General features: G+C 34.8%; 1 protein-coding gene across 1 annotated transcript in view; it reads left to right on the plus strand.

The window, feature by feature from the left end:
• Positions 1-17,050, plus strand: part of ZBTB44 (zinc finger and BTB domain containing 44) — a 278,080-nt gene extending 261,030 nt beyond the window's left edge. The window contains exon 6 of the mRNA XM_053691161.1: positions 13,923-17,050. Within this exon, the coding sequence (XP_053547136.1) occupies positions 13,923-14,229 (307 nt within the window). The 3' untranslated portion in view covers positions 14,230-17,050. The remainder of the gene's footprint in view (positions 1-13,922) is intronic.
• Positions 17,051-18,127: the final 1,077 nt, after the last annotated feature.

Raw genomic sequence — 18,127 nt, forward strand, 5'->3', positions numbered from 1 at the left:
CTTTTAGAGGCTCTCTTCCTTTGGGTCGGGACTTTCCGGACTTTGTCCTGTTTTTCTGGCGGCTTTGGACGCTTAATTAGGAAGTGAAGGTCGTGATACTCTGTCTTCCTTCGGGAGTTAGTGGTCTGCATATCAGGGGCGATAGGAGGTGTTGTCTCTTTTTCCAAGCTTAGAGGCTGTTGACTCAGTCAAGTCTAGTTCCTGATGTCTCTAGCAAGGCTTGTGGACTGTCTGCGAGTCACTGTCCTTGGGCCTTTTCCTTTTTCAAAGTTGTTCTTGGCTTCGGATGAAACGGGATTTTGTTGGGTAGGGGTTTTCAGGCCTGGTGCCCTGAGAATGGGCCGCCTCTTGTGCCCTCCCGTTTTTGCATTCAGTGTCCTCTATAAATTGGGTATTGTTTTCCCAAAAGTAATGAATGCAGCTGTAGACTCTATCCATTTATGAAGAAAAAACTTAAATTATGCTTACCTGATAATTTTATTTTCTTCAGATGGAAAGAGTCCACAGCTCCCTGTCCGTATTTTTTCTGTGGGGCGTCTGTTATTTTTGTTCTTCTGGCACCTTTTCACCCTGATATTTCTTCTACTGTTGCTTGTTCCCTCAGCAGAATGACTGGGGGGTGAGGGGAGTGGGAGTATTCAAGCCTTTTGGCTGGGGTGTCTTTGCCTCCTCCTGGTGGACAGGTTCTGAATTCCCAAAAGTAATGAATGCAGCTGTGGACTCATTCCATCTGAAGAAAAGAAAATTATCAGGTAAGCATAATTTAAGTTTTTAAAGATAAAGATTGGCCCACCAAGCTAGTTTTACTTAGCTGTTTTCACCCCTGACTGGTAATGTGTTTGGCCTGTTTATATTTTTCATGTTTTCATGTCACTCAAGTATGTTTTACAGTGAGATCAGTTTATGCTCAGTATTTGTATGGTAAAATCTCATGCGATAATATGCATTTCTATTAAATGTATGACAAACATACCTAATAATGTCACGTTTATTTGATCTTATATGGATGCACAACAATTTCTGGCATTATCACTGAATGTTTTTATTTAGAAGATGTACTTCCTGTCTCATATATTAACTGGAAATAAATCAGACTTTACCCTTGTAATGGTAAAATGAAAACTAAAACACTAAGGGGCCTATTTATCAAAGGTCTTGCGGACCTGATCCGACAGTGCGGATCAGGTCCACAATACGCTCTCCACATTTAACATTGCACCAGCACACAAGAGCTGCTGGTGCAACCCACCCCCTGCTGACTCGCAGCCAGTCGGCCACCAGCAGGGAGGTGTCAATCAACCCGATCGTACTCGATCGGGTTGAATTCCGGCGATTCCTGTCCACCTCATCAGAGCAGGCGGACAGAGTTATGGAGCAGCAGTCTTTAGAGAAATGCTGTTTCTGGCGAGTCTGAAGACACGGACCCACAAGCTCCATTCGGAGCTTGATAAATGGGCCCCATAGACTGCATTGCCCTGTGCTGCTGGCTCACTGATAGGCAGTGTTTATCTTTCAGAAAGTTACATACGAAGCACCCAAGTCCCCAAAGGGCTGCCTTGTTCATTTAACCATTGTATTGGACCTACAGCAGAACTGATAGTGTCCAGGCTTTTTGGGAGTTAAAAGAGAGAATTTATTTTTGGGGAACTAAAAATTGTCAATTTTTTCTTGCTTTAGTGACTAATATGAGGACTATCAGGGACGTAGTCAAAGACTACAGTTGTTTCTTGTAGAATCAGTTGCTCAAAACAATGCTGAATTAGCTGCTTTTGTTGTGTATTAATCTACTGGTTACACTAGTGAGCATCATCTTAGGTCAGTGTAGTACAATCCGCTATCTCTGGCACTACTAATGCTAAAATAACGTGATTCCTGTTTTTCTGAAACAATGGTACAGAAAGTGCACTGATTGTCACCAATGTAGCTGAAATACACTACCAGAGATTCCTGTAGGCATCTGTAAGAAAGCAAAGTCATGTAACATTATGGGAAAGGTGTTACATGGAGACTCTACAAGGTACAGGCATACCTCGTTTTATTGCGCTTCACAGATATTGCTCTTTTTACAGATTGAAGGTTTGTGGCAACACTGTATTGAGCAAGTCTATTGCTCCATTTTCCAACATATATACACATATAAACACATAAATTCACATGCATATACACACACACTACCATCAAACAAATTATGACTCACTAATTCAGATGATGGTTAGCATTTCTTAGCAATAAAGTATTTTTTAACTAAGGTATGTACGTTGTTTTTATTTAGACATGCTATTGCACATATAATAGACTACAGTATAGTGTAAATATAACTATTATATGCACTGGGAAACAAAGAAAATAGTGTGACTAACTTTATTGCTATATTCGCTTTATTGCGGTGGTCTGGAACCAAACCCGCAATATCTCCGATTTATGCCTGTATAACATCAGATTATAATAAAATCTTATATGAAATAATTTTACTGGAGTAGATGTTTGTGATTTAGCAAAAAAATGTAACCGAATAGTTGTCAGCTGTGTTCTTTTTTTTCCAGTGACAAAATCTTACATAACATTTAAAGATATTTCAAGCACAAACATAGCTTCCATAAAATATTTAAGAAACAGATCTGGCTAATATATTGTACATTCTGCGATGTTTAGAGTTTAAAACTGAATTACATCATCATAATGATGAAGTAATTTATGTTACAAGCATAGAATTCTTTGGCACAGTGTTTTAGGGCTTATGTCAGGGTTATGTAGCTGTCGGTACAGGGCTGCATGTGGACTTCAGAATCTTCCCCTTCCTCCCCTTGGGCCTGAAATTCAAAACCTCACCACTCAGGCGAGATATTCTAAGCAGTCTCGTCAGTAAGGTGAAACCTTAATAAAATTAGAAACACAAATTTTACCTTCAGACATGTTTATGTTGCTATGTAGTGCTCTTTATGTGAAACAGAGACTCCTATATTACAATATAAGGTCTAAAAAAAAAAAAGATTTTGTGTGATTTCTCTCCATGCCGAAGAGGTTTTAAATATCAGGCCCCTAGTCTCATCTTTAGATTAGATAGAGTGTCCCATATTGTCCTTAAAAAAATCATATCCTCTATTTTACCCTATAAATCACTACATCTCTAATCTGTTTTTCTCCCCTTTTTTGAATGTCCTTAACTTTAGTGCAGATCAGTTATAAGGATTTAAACATCTGTGGCACTTTTGAAGAATTAGGACACCATTTAAGACTTTGGGGCATATTTATCAAGCTCCGTATGGAGCTTGGTGCGCCTTGTTTCCGGCAAGCCTTCTAAAGACCGCTGCTCCATAACTTGTCTGCCTGCTTTGAGGCCGCAGACAGAAATCAACCTGATCAAATACAATCAGGTTGATTTGCACCTCCAGCTAGCAGCCGATTGGCCGCAAATCTGCAGAGGGCGGCATTGCACCAGCAGTTCACAAGAACTGCTGGTGGAATGATAAATGCTGACTGTGCATGCTGTCAGCATTTATCGATGTGCAGCGGACATGATATGCTACTTCGTATCATGTCCGCTCGCACATTGATAAATATGCCCCTTTGTGTAATATCTGTTGGCTTTCTCTGGTTTGTGTGTATCATTGCTAGATCAGAAGATGTGCTGTTGGTAAGGTGTTGCTTTGTTGAAATTTGCTAAAAGTAGCATTGCTTTTGATACCGCAGCATAAGTCTCTTTTTATTTATATGTGTACATTATTCGTTTAGGACCAGTGCTGTTCAAAATTGTAATGTGGAATGAGACATTTCTGTAGACTTACATTTCTGTATTGACACACAATAGAACTAGAGAAGTGTTGAAACATTTGATTTTTTTTTCCTGGATGATTAACTATTCTGATATTTTCCTGCCCCCATAATAGGGATTTCCCATCTTACAATGTATTTGGTTCAGTGTTTGTTTATCTTATGTGATTTTGTTTTCAAGTGATTTAGAACGGTCAGATTAATGATATATTTAATTGGTGATGTTCCCTTTAAGGAGAAGTGTCAGCCCTTAATTTAAAAGAGGACATTACGGGGCTCTCTCTCAGTATACATCCTCCCAATGTTGCCATGAAATAAAACCTAAACATTTTCCTATATTTTTTTCTCACTTGGAGGGCTAGAGCAGTGTAAGTTTTAGATATAAACACGTTTCTTCCACTACACATAGTGCAAAACAGATATACTTCTTTTTGTTCTTTTTATCATTGCTTGACAAATTTGTATCTCTTGTTCTGGCTCTTAATATTTAGAATTATTATATTTATCGTTATATAAAGGTTCCTCTGATGCCACCTAAAAATGTTTGATTGACTCTTCAATATTCTGTCTTGCTCCTAGACTTCATATTATTTTCTCAACCCTCGCTTTATAGATACATGTAAATTAGGCAGTTACACTAAAGCAGAAGGTCAATTTTAATGTATTGATTAACCGGAGAATAAAGCTATTTTTAAAGTTTTATAATATATTGTAGCATTTAAAAATTGCATTGCAAATAAGCTACAAAGGAAAAAAAAATTAGGTTTTTAAACTAAATAAATGTGTTTTCTTTGCTCTAACATCAAATAATTATAAGGTAAAAATGAACTAATAAAAAAGATCCATTTGTTAACAAAATATCTTACATCACAGCTTTGCAGACTGGAAAAGGGTAGGGGCATGGTAGAAAAAATCCCTGTGAGCAAGTCATCAATGAATGAGCTGCTGTTTTGCAGTGCTGCCCCATGTTCTTTTTAAACAGTGCTTCATTCTGGCTTCACTGTTTTAAGAAAAATTTACACAGTGCAGCCAGAGCAAAGCGCTGTTTTAAAAGAAATCCTGATGTGGCACCACAAAGTGAAAGTGCTATCAGTTTCTGCATGTGTCTCATTCTTTCTGCAGACATGCTGTGTTCTGCCCTGTGGTTTAGAAATACTTAAAACATATTCTGCTATGAGCAGAACATTGAAATGTGAAATATTTACAGTAAATACACAGTATAACACTTTATTAAATATGAATATTGCATATATGTTTTCATCTACTTAACAGCAAAGGGCTCCAATGCACTTATATGTATATATGTGTGTACATGTGCATTTATGTGTATATATGTCTTTAAATCCATAAAAACATATGTAAACATATATATTCATATATTTATACATACACACATATAGATCTTTAAACGTGTATATGAGATCTCATAACTTTGAGCCCTTATAATTTTATTTGTAATATATTTTTTTGTAATTTTGTAATCATTTTATTAGATGCTGTTATTATGAGAGTAACTGTACTTTGTAATGTATTTTTGTAATCATTTTATCAGATGCTGTTATTATGAGAGTAACTGTACTTTGTAATGTAATTTTGTAATCATTTTATCAGATGCTGTTATTATGAGAGTAACTGTACTTTGTAATGTAATTTTGTAATCATTTTATCAGATGCTGTTATTATGAGAGTAACTGTACTTTGTAATGTATTTTTGTAATCATTTTATCAGATGCTGTTATTATGAGAGTAACTGTACTTTGTAATGTAATTTTGTAATCATTTTATCAGATGCTGTTATTATGAGAGTAACTGTACTTTGTAATGTAATTTTGTAATCATTTTATCAGATGCTGTTATTATGAGAGTAACTGTACTTTGTAATGTAATTTTGTAATCATTTTATCAGATGCTGTTATTATGAGAGTAACTGTACTTTGTAATGTAATTTTGTAATCATTTTATTAGATGCTGTTATTATGAGAGTAACTGTACTTTGTAATGTAATTTTGTAATCATTTTATCAGATGCTGTTATTATGAGAGTAACTGTACTTTGTAATGTAATTTTGTAATCATTTTATCAGATGCTGTTATTATGAGAGTAACTGTACTTTGTAATGTAATTTTGTAATCATTTTATTAGATGCTGTTATTATGAGAGTAACTGTACTTTGTAATGTAATTTTGTAATCATTTTATCAGATGCTGTTATTATGAGAGTAACTGTACTTTGTAATGTATTTTTGTAATCATTTTATTAGATGCTGTTATTATGAGAGTAACTGTACTTTGTAATGTATTTTTGTAATCATTTTATTAGATGCTGTTATTATGAGAGTAACTGTACTTTGTAATGTATTTTTGTAATCATTTTATTAGATGCTGTTATTATGAGAGTAACTGTACTTTGTAATGTAATTTTGTAATCATTTTATCAGATGCTGTTATTATGAGAGTAACTGTACTTTGTAATGTATTTTTGGAATCATTTTATTAGATGCTGTTATTATGAGAGTAACTGTACTTTGTAATGTATTTTTGTAATCATTTTATTAGATGCTGTTATTATGAGAGTAACTGTACTTTGTAATGTATTTTTGGAAACTTTTTTTTGTTTTGCAAAACAGTTAACCAGAGCTCTAAAGACCCGATAACCCGACGAGCGTTAACTTGAATGGCGCTCAAGTGATCTTGTTTACTTTCAAATTGTAATAGCTTTGCAGTTTAACCTGCGCATAAACAAACATGAAAACCCGATATCGCTCTCCACTCGTTATCTGATCCAATGTATTGTGGAAATTTTTATTTCATGATTCAGAAAGAACATACATTTTTAAACAGCTTTCCGATTTACTTCTACTATTAAATTTACTTGATTAATCCTTTGTTGAACTAGCAGAACATATCTGGCGAACCAATGTAAAGAGGCATGTATGTGTAGCACCAATCTTCAGATAGCTTCCAGTAGTGCTTCTCCTAAGCCTACCTAGGTATGATTTTAACAAAGGATAGCACTACAGAATTTTGCGGCGCTATATAAATGATGATAATAATAATAATAGAAAAGGAAGCAAATTAGATAATAGATTTAAATTAGAAAGTTGTTTCACATTGTATCTGAATCATGAAAAAAACTTGCATTTCATGTCCCTTTAAAGGGACAGCAAACACATGGTAATCACAAGACATTTCTAGTGTGCTGCTATAGAATAACATCACTCAAATTGTAATGTGTTTAAAACAAATTGTTACCCTTTATTATTTCAATTAATTTTCAATAGCCAAACTGAACCCACCATTTGCCTTATTTGGAATAGCCAATCAGGGCTTTAGTTAGCAGATGACAAAGCTAGCCACTGTCATAACTGCAACCTATCATTAAGCTTATCCTTGGAACTGTAATGCTAGTCAGGAATAGTAAATACTGAGATATTGCTAGAGATACCAGCACTCTGTATCTCTGGTTGGGTATTGTCTCTGTACCTGCTTTACTACAAAGTAATTAAATTGCACGTAAAACCTGTGTTATGGCATGTAAATATTGCCTAAATGACATCAGATAATTTTGTTTACACGTTGTCCTCTCAAATGCAATTGGTTGTAATGGATATTTAACAAATGCAATTGGTTTTGAGCGCTGTGTGACAAATCTGATTGGTTGTGATGACTGTGTGACAAATGCAATTAGTTGTAAGGGCTATGTTAGAAATGCAGTTGGTTGTGAGGGCTATGTTAGAAATGCAGTTGGTTGTGAGGGCTATGTTAGAAATGCAGTTGGTTGTGAGGGCTGTGTGACAAATGCAGTTGGTTGTGAGGGCTGTGTGACAAATGCAGTTGGTTGTGAGGGCTGTGTGACAAATGCAGTTGGTTGTGAGGGTTATGTTAGAAATGCAGTTGGTTGTGAGGGCTATGTTAGAAATGCAGTTGGTTGTGAGGGCTGTGTGACAAATGCAGTTGGTTGTGAGGGCTGTGTGACAAATGCAGTTGGTTGTGAGGCTATGTTAGAAATGCAGTTGGTTGTGAGGGCTATGTTAGAAATGCAGTTGGTTGTGGAGGGCTATGTTAGAAATGCAGTTGGTTGTGAGGGCTGTGTGAGAAATGCAGTTGGTTGTGAGGGCTGTGTGAGAAATGCAGTTGGTTGTGATGACTGTGTGACAAATGCAGTTGGTTGTGAGGGCTATGTGATAAATGTAGTTGGTTGTGAGGGCTATGTGAGAAATGCAGTTGGTTGTGATGACTGTGTGACAAATGCAGTTGGTTGTGAGGGCTATGTGAGAAATGCAGTTGGTTGTGAGGGCTGTGTGACAAATGCAGTTGGTTGTGAGGGCTGTGTGACAAATGCAGTTGGTTGTGAGGGCTGTGTGACAAATGCAGTTGGTTGTGAGGCTATGTTAGAAATGCAGTTGGTTGTTAGGGCTATGTTAGAAATGCAGTTGGTTGTGGAGGGCTATGTTAGAAATGCAGTTGGTTGTGAGGGCTGTGTGAGAAATGCAGTTGGTTGTGATGACTGTGTGACAAATGCAGTTGGTTGTGAGGGCTATGTGATAAATGTAGTTGGTTGTGAGGGCTATGTGAGAAATGCAGTTGGTTGTGATGACTGTGTGACAAATGCAGTTGGTTGTGAGGGCTATGTGAGAAATGCAGTTGGTTGTGAGGGCTGTGTGACAAATTAAGTTGGTTGTGAGGGCTGTGTGAGAAATGCAGTTGGTTGTGAGGGCTGTGTGAGAAATGCAGTTGGTTGTGATGACTGTGTGACAAATGCAGTTGGCTGTGAGGGCTATGTGATAAATGTAGTTGGTTGTGAGGGCTATGTGAGAAATGCAGTTGGTTGTGATGACTGTGTGACAAATGCAGTTGGTTGTGAGGGCTATGTGAGAAATGCAGTTGGTTGTGAGGGCTGTGTGACAAATTAAATTGGTTGTGAGGGCTGTGTGACATACACAATTGGTTCTGAAGGCTGTGACAAATGCAACTGGTTGTAAGGGCTGTGTGACAAATGCAATTGGTTGTAAGGGCTGTGTAACAAATGCAGTTGGTTGTGAGGGCTGTGTGAGAAATGCAGTTGGTTGTGATGACTGTGTGACAAATGCAGTTGGTTGTGAGGACTATGTGAGAAATGTAGTTGGTTGTGAGGGCTGTGTAACACTTGCAATTGGTTGTGAGGGCTGTGTAACACATGCAATTGGTTATGAGGGCTGTATAACACATGCAATTGGTTGTGAGGGTTGTGTAACACATGCAATTGGCTGTGAAGGCTGTGTAACACTTGCAATTGGTTGTCAGGGTTGTGTAACACTTGCAATTGGTTGTTAGGATTGTGTAACACATGCAATTGGTTGTGAGGGTTGTATAACTCATGCAATTGGTTGTGAGGGTTGTGTAACACGTGCAATTGGTTGTGAGGGTTATGTAACACTTGCAATTGGTTGTGAGGGTTGTGTAACGCATGCAATTGGTTGTGAGGGCTGTGTAACACTTGCAATTGGATGTGGGGGCTGTGTAACACTTGCAATTGGTTGTGAGGGCTATGTGACAAATGTAATTGGTTGTGAGGGCCGAAAAGCATACATAGGTAGGCTCAGGATCAACAGGGCATTACTGGGAGCTATCTGGTTATTGGCTGCTACATACATATGCCTCTTGTCATTGGCTCACCAGATGTTTTCAGCTAGTCCCTAGTAGTGCATTGCTGCTCTGGAGATGACAATAGTTCAATAATAAAAAAAATAAAAGTTTTCTCCCAAGGTCCTTTTTAGCCGCTATTAAAGGGACTCCGTCATCAAAAAATATTATTTTGTAATTCAGTTATATACGTTGATTGAAAGCTTGTATTTGTTGTTTTAACTTAATTTCCATGAAGGTATTTTGAGTTATTACATTTGAGTTATTACATTTGAGTTATTACATGTGAGTTATTACATGTGAGTTATTACATTTGAGTTATTACATGTGAGTTATTACATTTGAGTTATTACATTTGAGTTATTACATTTGAGTTATTACATTTAGTTATTACATTTGAATTATTACATTTAGTTATTACATTTGAGTTATTATATTTAGTTATTACATTTGAGTTATTACATTTAGTTATTACATGTGAGTTATTACATTTAGTTATTACATTTAGTTATTACATTTGAGTTATTACATTTAGTTATTACATTTAGTTATTACATGTGAGTTATTACATTTAGTTATTACATTTAGTTATTACATTTGAGTTATTACATGTGAGTTATTACATTTAGTTATTACATTTGAGTTATTACATTTGAGTTATTACATTTAGTTATTACATTTAGTTATTACATTTGAGTTATTACATGTGAGTTATTACATTTGAGTTATTACATGTGAGTTATTACATGTGAGTTATTACATGTGAGTTATTACATTTGAGTTATTACATTTGAGTTATTACATGTGAGTTATTACATTTAGTTATTACATTTTAGTTATTACATTTGAGTTATTACATGTGAGTTATTACATTTGAGTTATTACATTTAGTTATTACATTTGAGTTATTACATGTGAGTTATTACATGTGAGTTATTACGTTTGAGTTATTACGTTTGAGTTATTACATTTCAGTTATTACATTGAGTTATTACATGTGAGTTATTACATTTGAGTTATTACATTTAGTTATTACATTTGAGTTATTACATTTAGTTATTACATTTAGTTATTACATGGGAGTTATTACATGTGAGTTATTACATGTGAGTTAATACATTTAGTTATTACATTTGAGTTATTACATTTAGTTATTACATTTGAGTTATTACATGTGAGTTATTACATTTGAGTTATTACATTTAGTTATTACATTTAGTTATTACATTTGAGTTATTACATGTGAGTTATTACATTTGAGTTATTACATTTAGTTATTACATTTAGTTATTACATTTGAGTTATTACATGTGAGTTATTACATTTAGTTATTACATTTAGTTATTACATGTGAGTTATTACATGTGAGTTATTACATGTGAGTTATTACATTTAGTTATTACATGTGAGTTATTACATTTAGTTATTACATTTAGTTATTACATTTGAGTTATTACATTTAGTTATTACATTTGAGTTATTACATGTGAGCTATTACATGTGAGTTATTACATTTAGTTATTACATTTGAGTTATTACATGTGAGTTATTACATTTAGTTATTACATTTAGTTATTACATTTGAGTTATTACATTTAGTTATTACATTTGAGTTATTACATTTAGTTATTACATTTGAGTTATTACATTTGAGTTATTACATTTAGTTATTACATTTAGTTATTACATTTGAGTTATTACATTTAGTTATTACATGTGAGTTATTACATTTGAGTTATTACATTTGAGTTATTACATTTAGTTATTACATTTAGTTATTACATGTGAGTTATTACATTTGAGTTATTACATTTGAGTTATTACATTTAGTTATTACATTTGAGTTATTACATTTGAGTTATTACATGTGAGTTATTACATTTGAGTTATTACATGTGAGTTATTACATGTGAGTTATTACATTTGAGTTATTACATTTGAGTTATTACATGTGAGTTATTACATGTCAAAGTGCTGTCTTTGGGGCAGCCATTTTAAAAGGTCTATTTGGCTAGATTTGTATGTCTTGTGTTACGCTTGTTCATGTAATAAAAGAGCAGCTAATGCTAAAACCTTTCCATCCACCTTACATTATTATTATCTTTTTCTTCTATCCATTGTGGCCTGTGCTAACCATCTGGTTTCAAATGCATAAACATGTTAGGTTTCTAACTAGTGTTTTTAGTTCTTTGAGAGAACTAAATTGTTATATATATAATTATATATATATATATATATATATATATATATATATATATACAGTATATACATTTTATCTGATTTATTTTGATTTTATATAATAAAGGGGTGCAGGGTTAAGGGGTTTTCAGAGGGGTGCAGTACCAGGGTATCCAATCATGCATAATGTAGGTATGTGAAAGAGGGTCTGCAGGGCTATAGGGTCTGATCTGAGGTTTCTAGTGCTTAGACTCCTGACCCTGTATTTCCTGTTAGTCATATACACACAAGTCTCATGTGATTTGTTAGCGACAGGGGGTCTGTCTAAATTACGAATCCCTTCAAGGTAGCATTTATTCAATTTTGTGCCTGACTGGGCACACTTTGCAGTCAAAATGGTGGCAATCAATTTTATTGCCTCGTGTTTTAATAATAAACAAACAGTGACCCCCTCTCCCCCTAAAAATCCCTTATAAGTCATTTATCAATTTATATTAAATTATGAAATGATATTGTGCTTTGGATAGCTGAAGTAACATTTATAAATACTAGAAAATGCTACAGTATTGCAAAGCATTATGCTGCCTACACCCAGCTACTGCATATATTGTCATAGGGATGGCCAAAAGTTTCTGGCTCTTAAATTTGTGAGCTGGCTCCAAGATTTTGAACAAATTTATGGAGCCCTGCTTTAAAGGTTATGTTTTTGTTTTGTTGTGCTTTTTTTTTTTCTTCTTCTTTTTTTTTTTTTTTTGGTGATCTCTGTGCTCTTTTTCTCTTGTTTTGTACATTTTATATTAAAATTACAACAGTGGTCTCTAGAATGAAGATTCATTTTTAAATGATTCGATACTTACTGTATTATTGTTCTGCCTTGTGTGTGTGATTTGTTTTTTTCCAAAACATGCAAATTATCATGTGCAAAGATCGATTGCCAAGATATAATTTGACACTTTATACTAGCAAAGCCCTATGTTATAAAATGTAATACATTTGCTTGGGGAATATATGTTTTATAGTAGCATCAAAGGCAGCTGTACAGTCTTAAAGGGACAGTAAACACCAGAATGTTTGTTGTTTAAAAATGTAGATAATCCCTTTATTACCCATTCCCCAGTTTTGCATAACCAACACAGTTATAATAATATACTTTTTACCTCTGTGATTACCTTGTATCTAAGGCTCTGCAAACTGCCCCCTTATTTCAGTTCTATTGACAGACTTGCATTTTTAGCCAGTTAGTGCTGACTCCTAGGAGCTTCATGTGCCTGAGCTCTATGTTATCTATGTGAAACACATGAACTAACACCCTCTAGTGGTGAAAAACTGTCAAAATGCTTTCAGATTAGAGTTGGCCTTCAAGGTCTAAGAAAGTAGCATATGAACCTCCTAGGTTTAGCTTTCAACTAAGAATAACAAGAGAACAAAGCAAAATTGGTAATACAAGTAAATTGGAAAATTATTTAAATCATGAAAGTTGTTTTTTTTTTTTACTTGACTGTGCCTTTAAGGATTAAAGAGTAGTTTAGATCAGTTAAAGAACCACTAGATAAAGTAGAATATAACAATTGACAAATACACCAAAAGACAATGCAAAAGCACTTACTTTGACTTTGAAATGAACAGTAAAATATTTTTTCGCAAATTTTATATACTGTGCACTTTGCACATGCTCAGTAGGGGCTGGAGCCTCAGTGTGTATATAAAAAGAATGTGCCTGTCTTGATAATGGAGGTACGTTGTTCTCCACAGAAAATGTTGCCAGTCGTTGCATTATGAATTAGCCGGGTGCGGGCAATGTAATATTTTCTATTTTGCATGATTTAACATAAATGTATTTAATGATAATTTGTGCAGTGAAAATTGAATATTTTTAATAGCTCAGTTTAGCGTAATATTGGCTACATTTTTAGCCGGTGTGGTCAGTAAAATCAGTCGGATGGTGCACCCGCTAAAAAAGGTCCTGGCTAGAACACTGAGGTATATTAGAAAGCTTTTTTTTTTTAATTGCAAGCTTTATCTAAATCATGAAAGTTTATTTTTGACTTTATTTGTCTTATACATAAATAGAAGTTTGTTACCTTCCTGCTATGTATACAATGCAACAATCCAGTTCCTCTGTTTAGTGTTAGAGCAAGGGGTCTGTTATTTTGTGGTTGTTGCACTATAAAATTTCTCTAAGAGCACTCTAGTTTACCGGCTCTCATTGTAGCATTACATTCTATATGAAGCACAAGCGTAACACAAGACATACAACTTACTCATTAACTAAGGACTTTCCTAGCTTCACTGTTTAGTTACTTGCTATAATCATTTTTTCTGTTATGTAATTGCCTTTCTCCTGTTTTCCAGCGATTTCCTAGTCCCGGATTATTTGAGCCAGGAGCAGGAAGAGGCCCTTGGGCAGTACGAGCTGGCAGAACACAGCTTTGAAAGCAACTCCTCTGTCCAAATGCCCGTCATTTCCCAAGTCTCCTCCACACAGAACTGTGAGAGCTCTTTTCCACTAGGATCCCTGGGTGGCCTTGCGGAGAAAGAAGAAGAGGAGGAGGAGGAGGAACCGGAGGGAATGGCAGAGCCTTCAAAGCCCAGCAATATGGAGGAGACCAGCAGAGATGACCCCCCAAAATCAGAGGTGGCCTCCATTGCTGTTGAATAGCTGGTGTCTGACCTGCAACAATACCTGCCCTGCACCCTGACTTCATAAAAATGCTTTTTTTTTTTTGCTTTCTTTGGAAAGTGCCTGTGTTTGTTCAGTTAAAGAGGAAACAAAAAAGCACCTTGGGACATTGGCAGAATGCACACCCTGTTTTCATCTCGTTTACTTTTATCACTGCTTTTAAAAAAAAAAAAAAATGTAATGAAACTGATGAAAGATCCAAATTGCTTTTCTTAAATAACCAGGTGAACCCTAGATCTGGATTGCACAAGGCTTTTTGCGGAAAATACTACAGTAACTTCACTAACGTATCCCAACTCATGATTTTGACAGCATCATAATCATGCGATGGGGAGGTGTTTTTGTTGTTTTTTTTTTGTTTTGTTTTTTTTAAGAGACATAATAATGTTAAAATTGTGTGAATATCTAAACTTCACTTGGGAATTAGATGTGCTGCATTTTCTTTCATTTAGCAAATTCAGCTGAAACTGAAGTTGTGATTATCTAATGTGAGTCTCCTCTGTGAGGGTCTTGATGCACACAAAGTATTGCCCTTGTTTAGGGAAACAATTCCATTTGCTGCTAGATGGTTGGATTCACAGATGGGAATAGAATATATTCTTTTTCAGCAGAAAAGGGGTTAAGGTTAATTTTGGGGGATGCAAAACAATCTACTTTAGTGGAGTTTTAATTACCTTCAAGTGTGTGCACAGAAGAGCATGATTATATAACTTGATTGATGTGCTAATTTTATTTTTGTCCTTTTTATATATATATTTTTGAGAGGGTTGATCTTTATTATCACTTAAGGACTGTAGGGGCATTCTACATAAACTCCAGCAATATATCGTTATATAATACAACTAGTATGTTAACATATTTTCTCCTTTGTACGATTACCAGGCATCCCCAACGAGGGTATTATGCACTATGCATACTGCAGGGCCACATGAGTTTTACTGTATCCCTGCAGAATTCATTTTTCATTTGTCCTCTCTAAAAACGAGATGTTAGTCAATCATCCTTCACCTGGTTAATATGACTACTAAGGAAATAACAGTATGTCACAAGCAGTTTGTACACATGTACGTATGTCATTTTTAAGGCATACATTATTGTGTAAAATGATCTTAAATTAGCTACAAATACAAGTCACTTGTTATACAAATATGCATCCATTGCATTGTACTGAGGTCTAATTGGCTATTGAGCCATCAAGCAATGGGCAGTCTTTGTCAACACTTTGTAATAGCTTTTGAGAAATGGTAAAATGATACCACTTCTTATGTGCCCTTCAAAGCTTAAAAATAGTTTTATAATGTAGGAATTGTTTAAAACAGCTTGTCCTTAATGGAGGATTTTTTAACACATTTTGTCTGATCATTAAATGATGCTTTTATCATTTCTGAGTCTTGAAGGGAATTACAATAACTGGAAGCTAGTTGATAATATTTGTATAACACTACTTTTCTTGAAGCCCTACTGTTTAGTTAATTAGAATCGGGGGGGGGGGGGGGTTTGGTTGCAATTTTATATTTTAAATGAACTAGGAAATTCCCTAGGAATAGGATTCTGATTAGGGAAACCCAAAAAGAGTTGACAATCTTGTTAGAAACAAAACATTGTAAAGTATTATAATCACATAACCATATTTTTTTTAATTAATTCTGCATATAATTATTTGATTTTTACTTTTTGTGCTCTAAATCATACCCACATACTCATAACTGAATGTAAAAAGTGATATTGACAAGTCAAGTAAGTGATGCTGTAAAATATGGATGCACTTTGCAGTTAAACTTGAAAATAATTTAGAGAATAGTTGGTCGGCATTCATTTGCCATAATACATTTTGGTAGAGAAGTGTTTGACAAACATTAGATTTTAATATGGTACCAAGGCATCATGGCTAGTCTCTGTTGTTTCATAAAATCTTGTAAAAAATAATAATTACCCAGTAAGTCATCACAGACTCTGTAAAAATGAATTGCCATTATATACATTAATTAGGCTTGTTCTTCATTCTCAAATTCAAATTTAATGTCTCCTGGCCTCACTTTTTATGCGAACATAGCACTTTATGGCACCAGATATATAAGCAGGAGTAGCTCACTCTAGCACTTCAATGGCCTCCATCTGCTGCGTCTCTTACATTCTGTTTTAGGATATACAATTACAGCTGATGTCTAGCAGTTATAGGAGGTCTTAGACCAAAGATTCAACCCCAAAGAGTTGCTTTTTGACTGTTTATGACTTTCCATAAGCTTTAATAATCATTAAAGCTAACTACATTAGGTTGTAAACAAGAACATCGGAAAAATTAATTAGTATCATGATGTGCCATCCCTGTCCTTGCAAGATTGCCTAAAAGTAGCTGGAAACAAAAATGTAAGATCCTTAAAGGCTCATTTTCCTTCAATATATTATTTTATCCATATGAAGATCAGAGGCTGTACATGGGATTTTTCCCATAAAAATGTGAAATACAAGCTTTGTCAGTTCAAATTACAACTAATACACAGGGTCAGGTTTGTAATTCCTAATAATCCTCACTGGCTGATATTTACTCACATCTAATGCTTATTGGCTGATAGTTTCTTTCTGTGAACAGTATTAGAAATTACCTGCAAGTTATTAAAAATTAGTATGAAGTGTACAACATACTGGTATGTTAGTATAAATCTAAACAGCTTTTACTTCTAATTTTTGCAGGTAAATAAATGTCACTGGGTGACTGGCAGTGAGTAAATCGTCCCTTTAACTGAAGGCTGCAAGTTATATTTTACTGCACAATAAAATGATCCCATCTTCCTTAGATGTTTATTTTTGTTCTGATTGTTATTGGCCCAACCTTATAGTCTTCAAATTCTATATGGCGAGGTTAGGGTTTGTTACATTTAGTTTATTTAATTTTATATTGTTTAGGCACATGCTATATACTCAGTCCTATTTAAATGCATTATCATGGGCAATGATTGTGCTTCACAACCTCCCTAGCGTGACGTCTTCTTCTTTTACAAGTAGTTTACTTGTGCTATTTATGCTTCAATTAAAACAAATTATTGTAGGGGATAGAAAATCAAGGAAGTGGGAGAGGATCTGGCAGGCAGATATGACCCTCCGGTATCACTGGCACCTGGATTGATAGCTCATGAACACTGTGGGAGGTTTGCGCAATTGGCTTGATATTTTTCTTTTTTTTTTTTTGGGTGCGGCTGTTCAGAATCTAAACAACTGTTTTATTTAACCTAATATATTAGTAGGTATTCCTTTGTCCCATCCTGTATAAAGATACATTATTTTCTCTCCTCCAGCAAGAAGCAGGGCTCTGCAGTGTGTACCATAAAATGTAGGCATGTGCATTCAGACTACTCGCTAGGAAACGAATGACAAATATGACTAGTAGCATTCAACTATTTTTGGAGCCGTTTTTCTTCTTGGGAAAGTGCAACACACTAAGATCTGAATTTGCACTAATGAATAGTCGGAATGCACATGCCTAATAAAATAACAACATAATGGATTTAAAACCCAGAAATTAGACAAAAGAGTAGATCAATACTTTACTGAGGTGCGGAACGGAAAGGATTTTTTTCTTAATGAAAATATTATTCATTTAATATAAAAGAAATTAAATATTATAGTCTACTTATTGTTTATCTTTATAGCATTTTATTATTAAAAGTGCTTGCTGCAAACTGTGTTAAACCATGTGCGGAGGTTAAAGACAGTTAAAAGTTGTACTAGCAGCTGAGTGTATCCTGATTGGCTTATTGGTGCTGTGCCTCATAGGAGGGGCTGTGCATTAAGGCTCCTGAGTACAAATGTTACTGTACACAGGGGTTATAAATATATATATATAAGTGAATTAAGAAAATGCACTGGTCAGAAATATTGC

This window comes from Bombina bombina, chromosome 8, assembly GCF_027579735.1.
Source record: "Bombina bombina isolate aBomBom1 chromosome 8, aBomBom1.pri, whole genome shotgun sequence".
NCBI classification, from domain to species: Eukaryota; Metazoa; Chordata; class Amphibia; order Anura; family Bombinatoridae; genus Bombina; species Bombina bombina.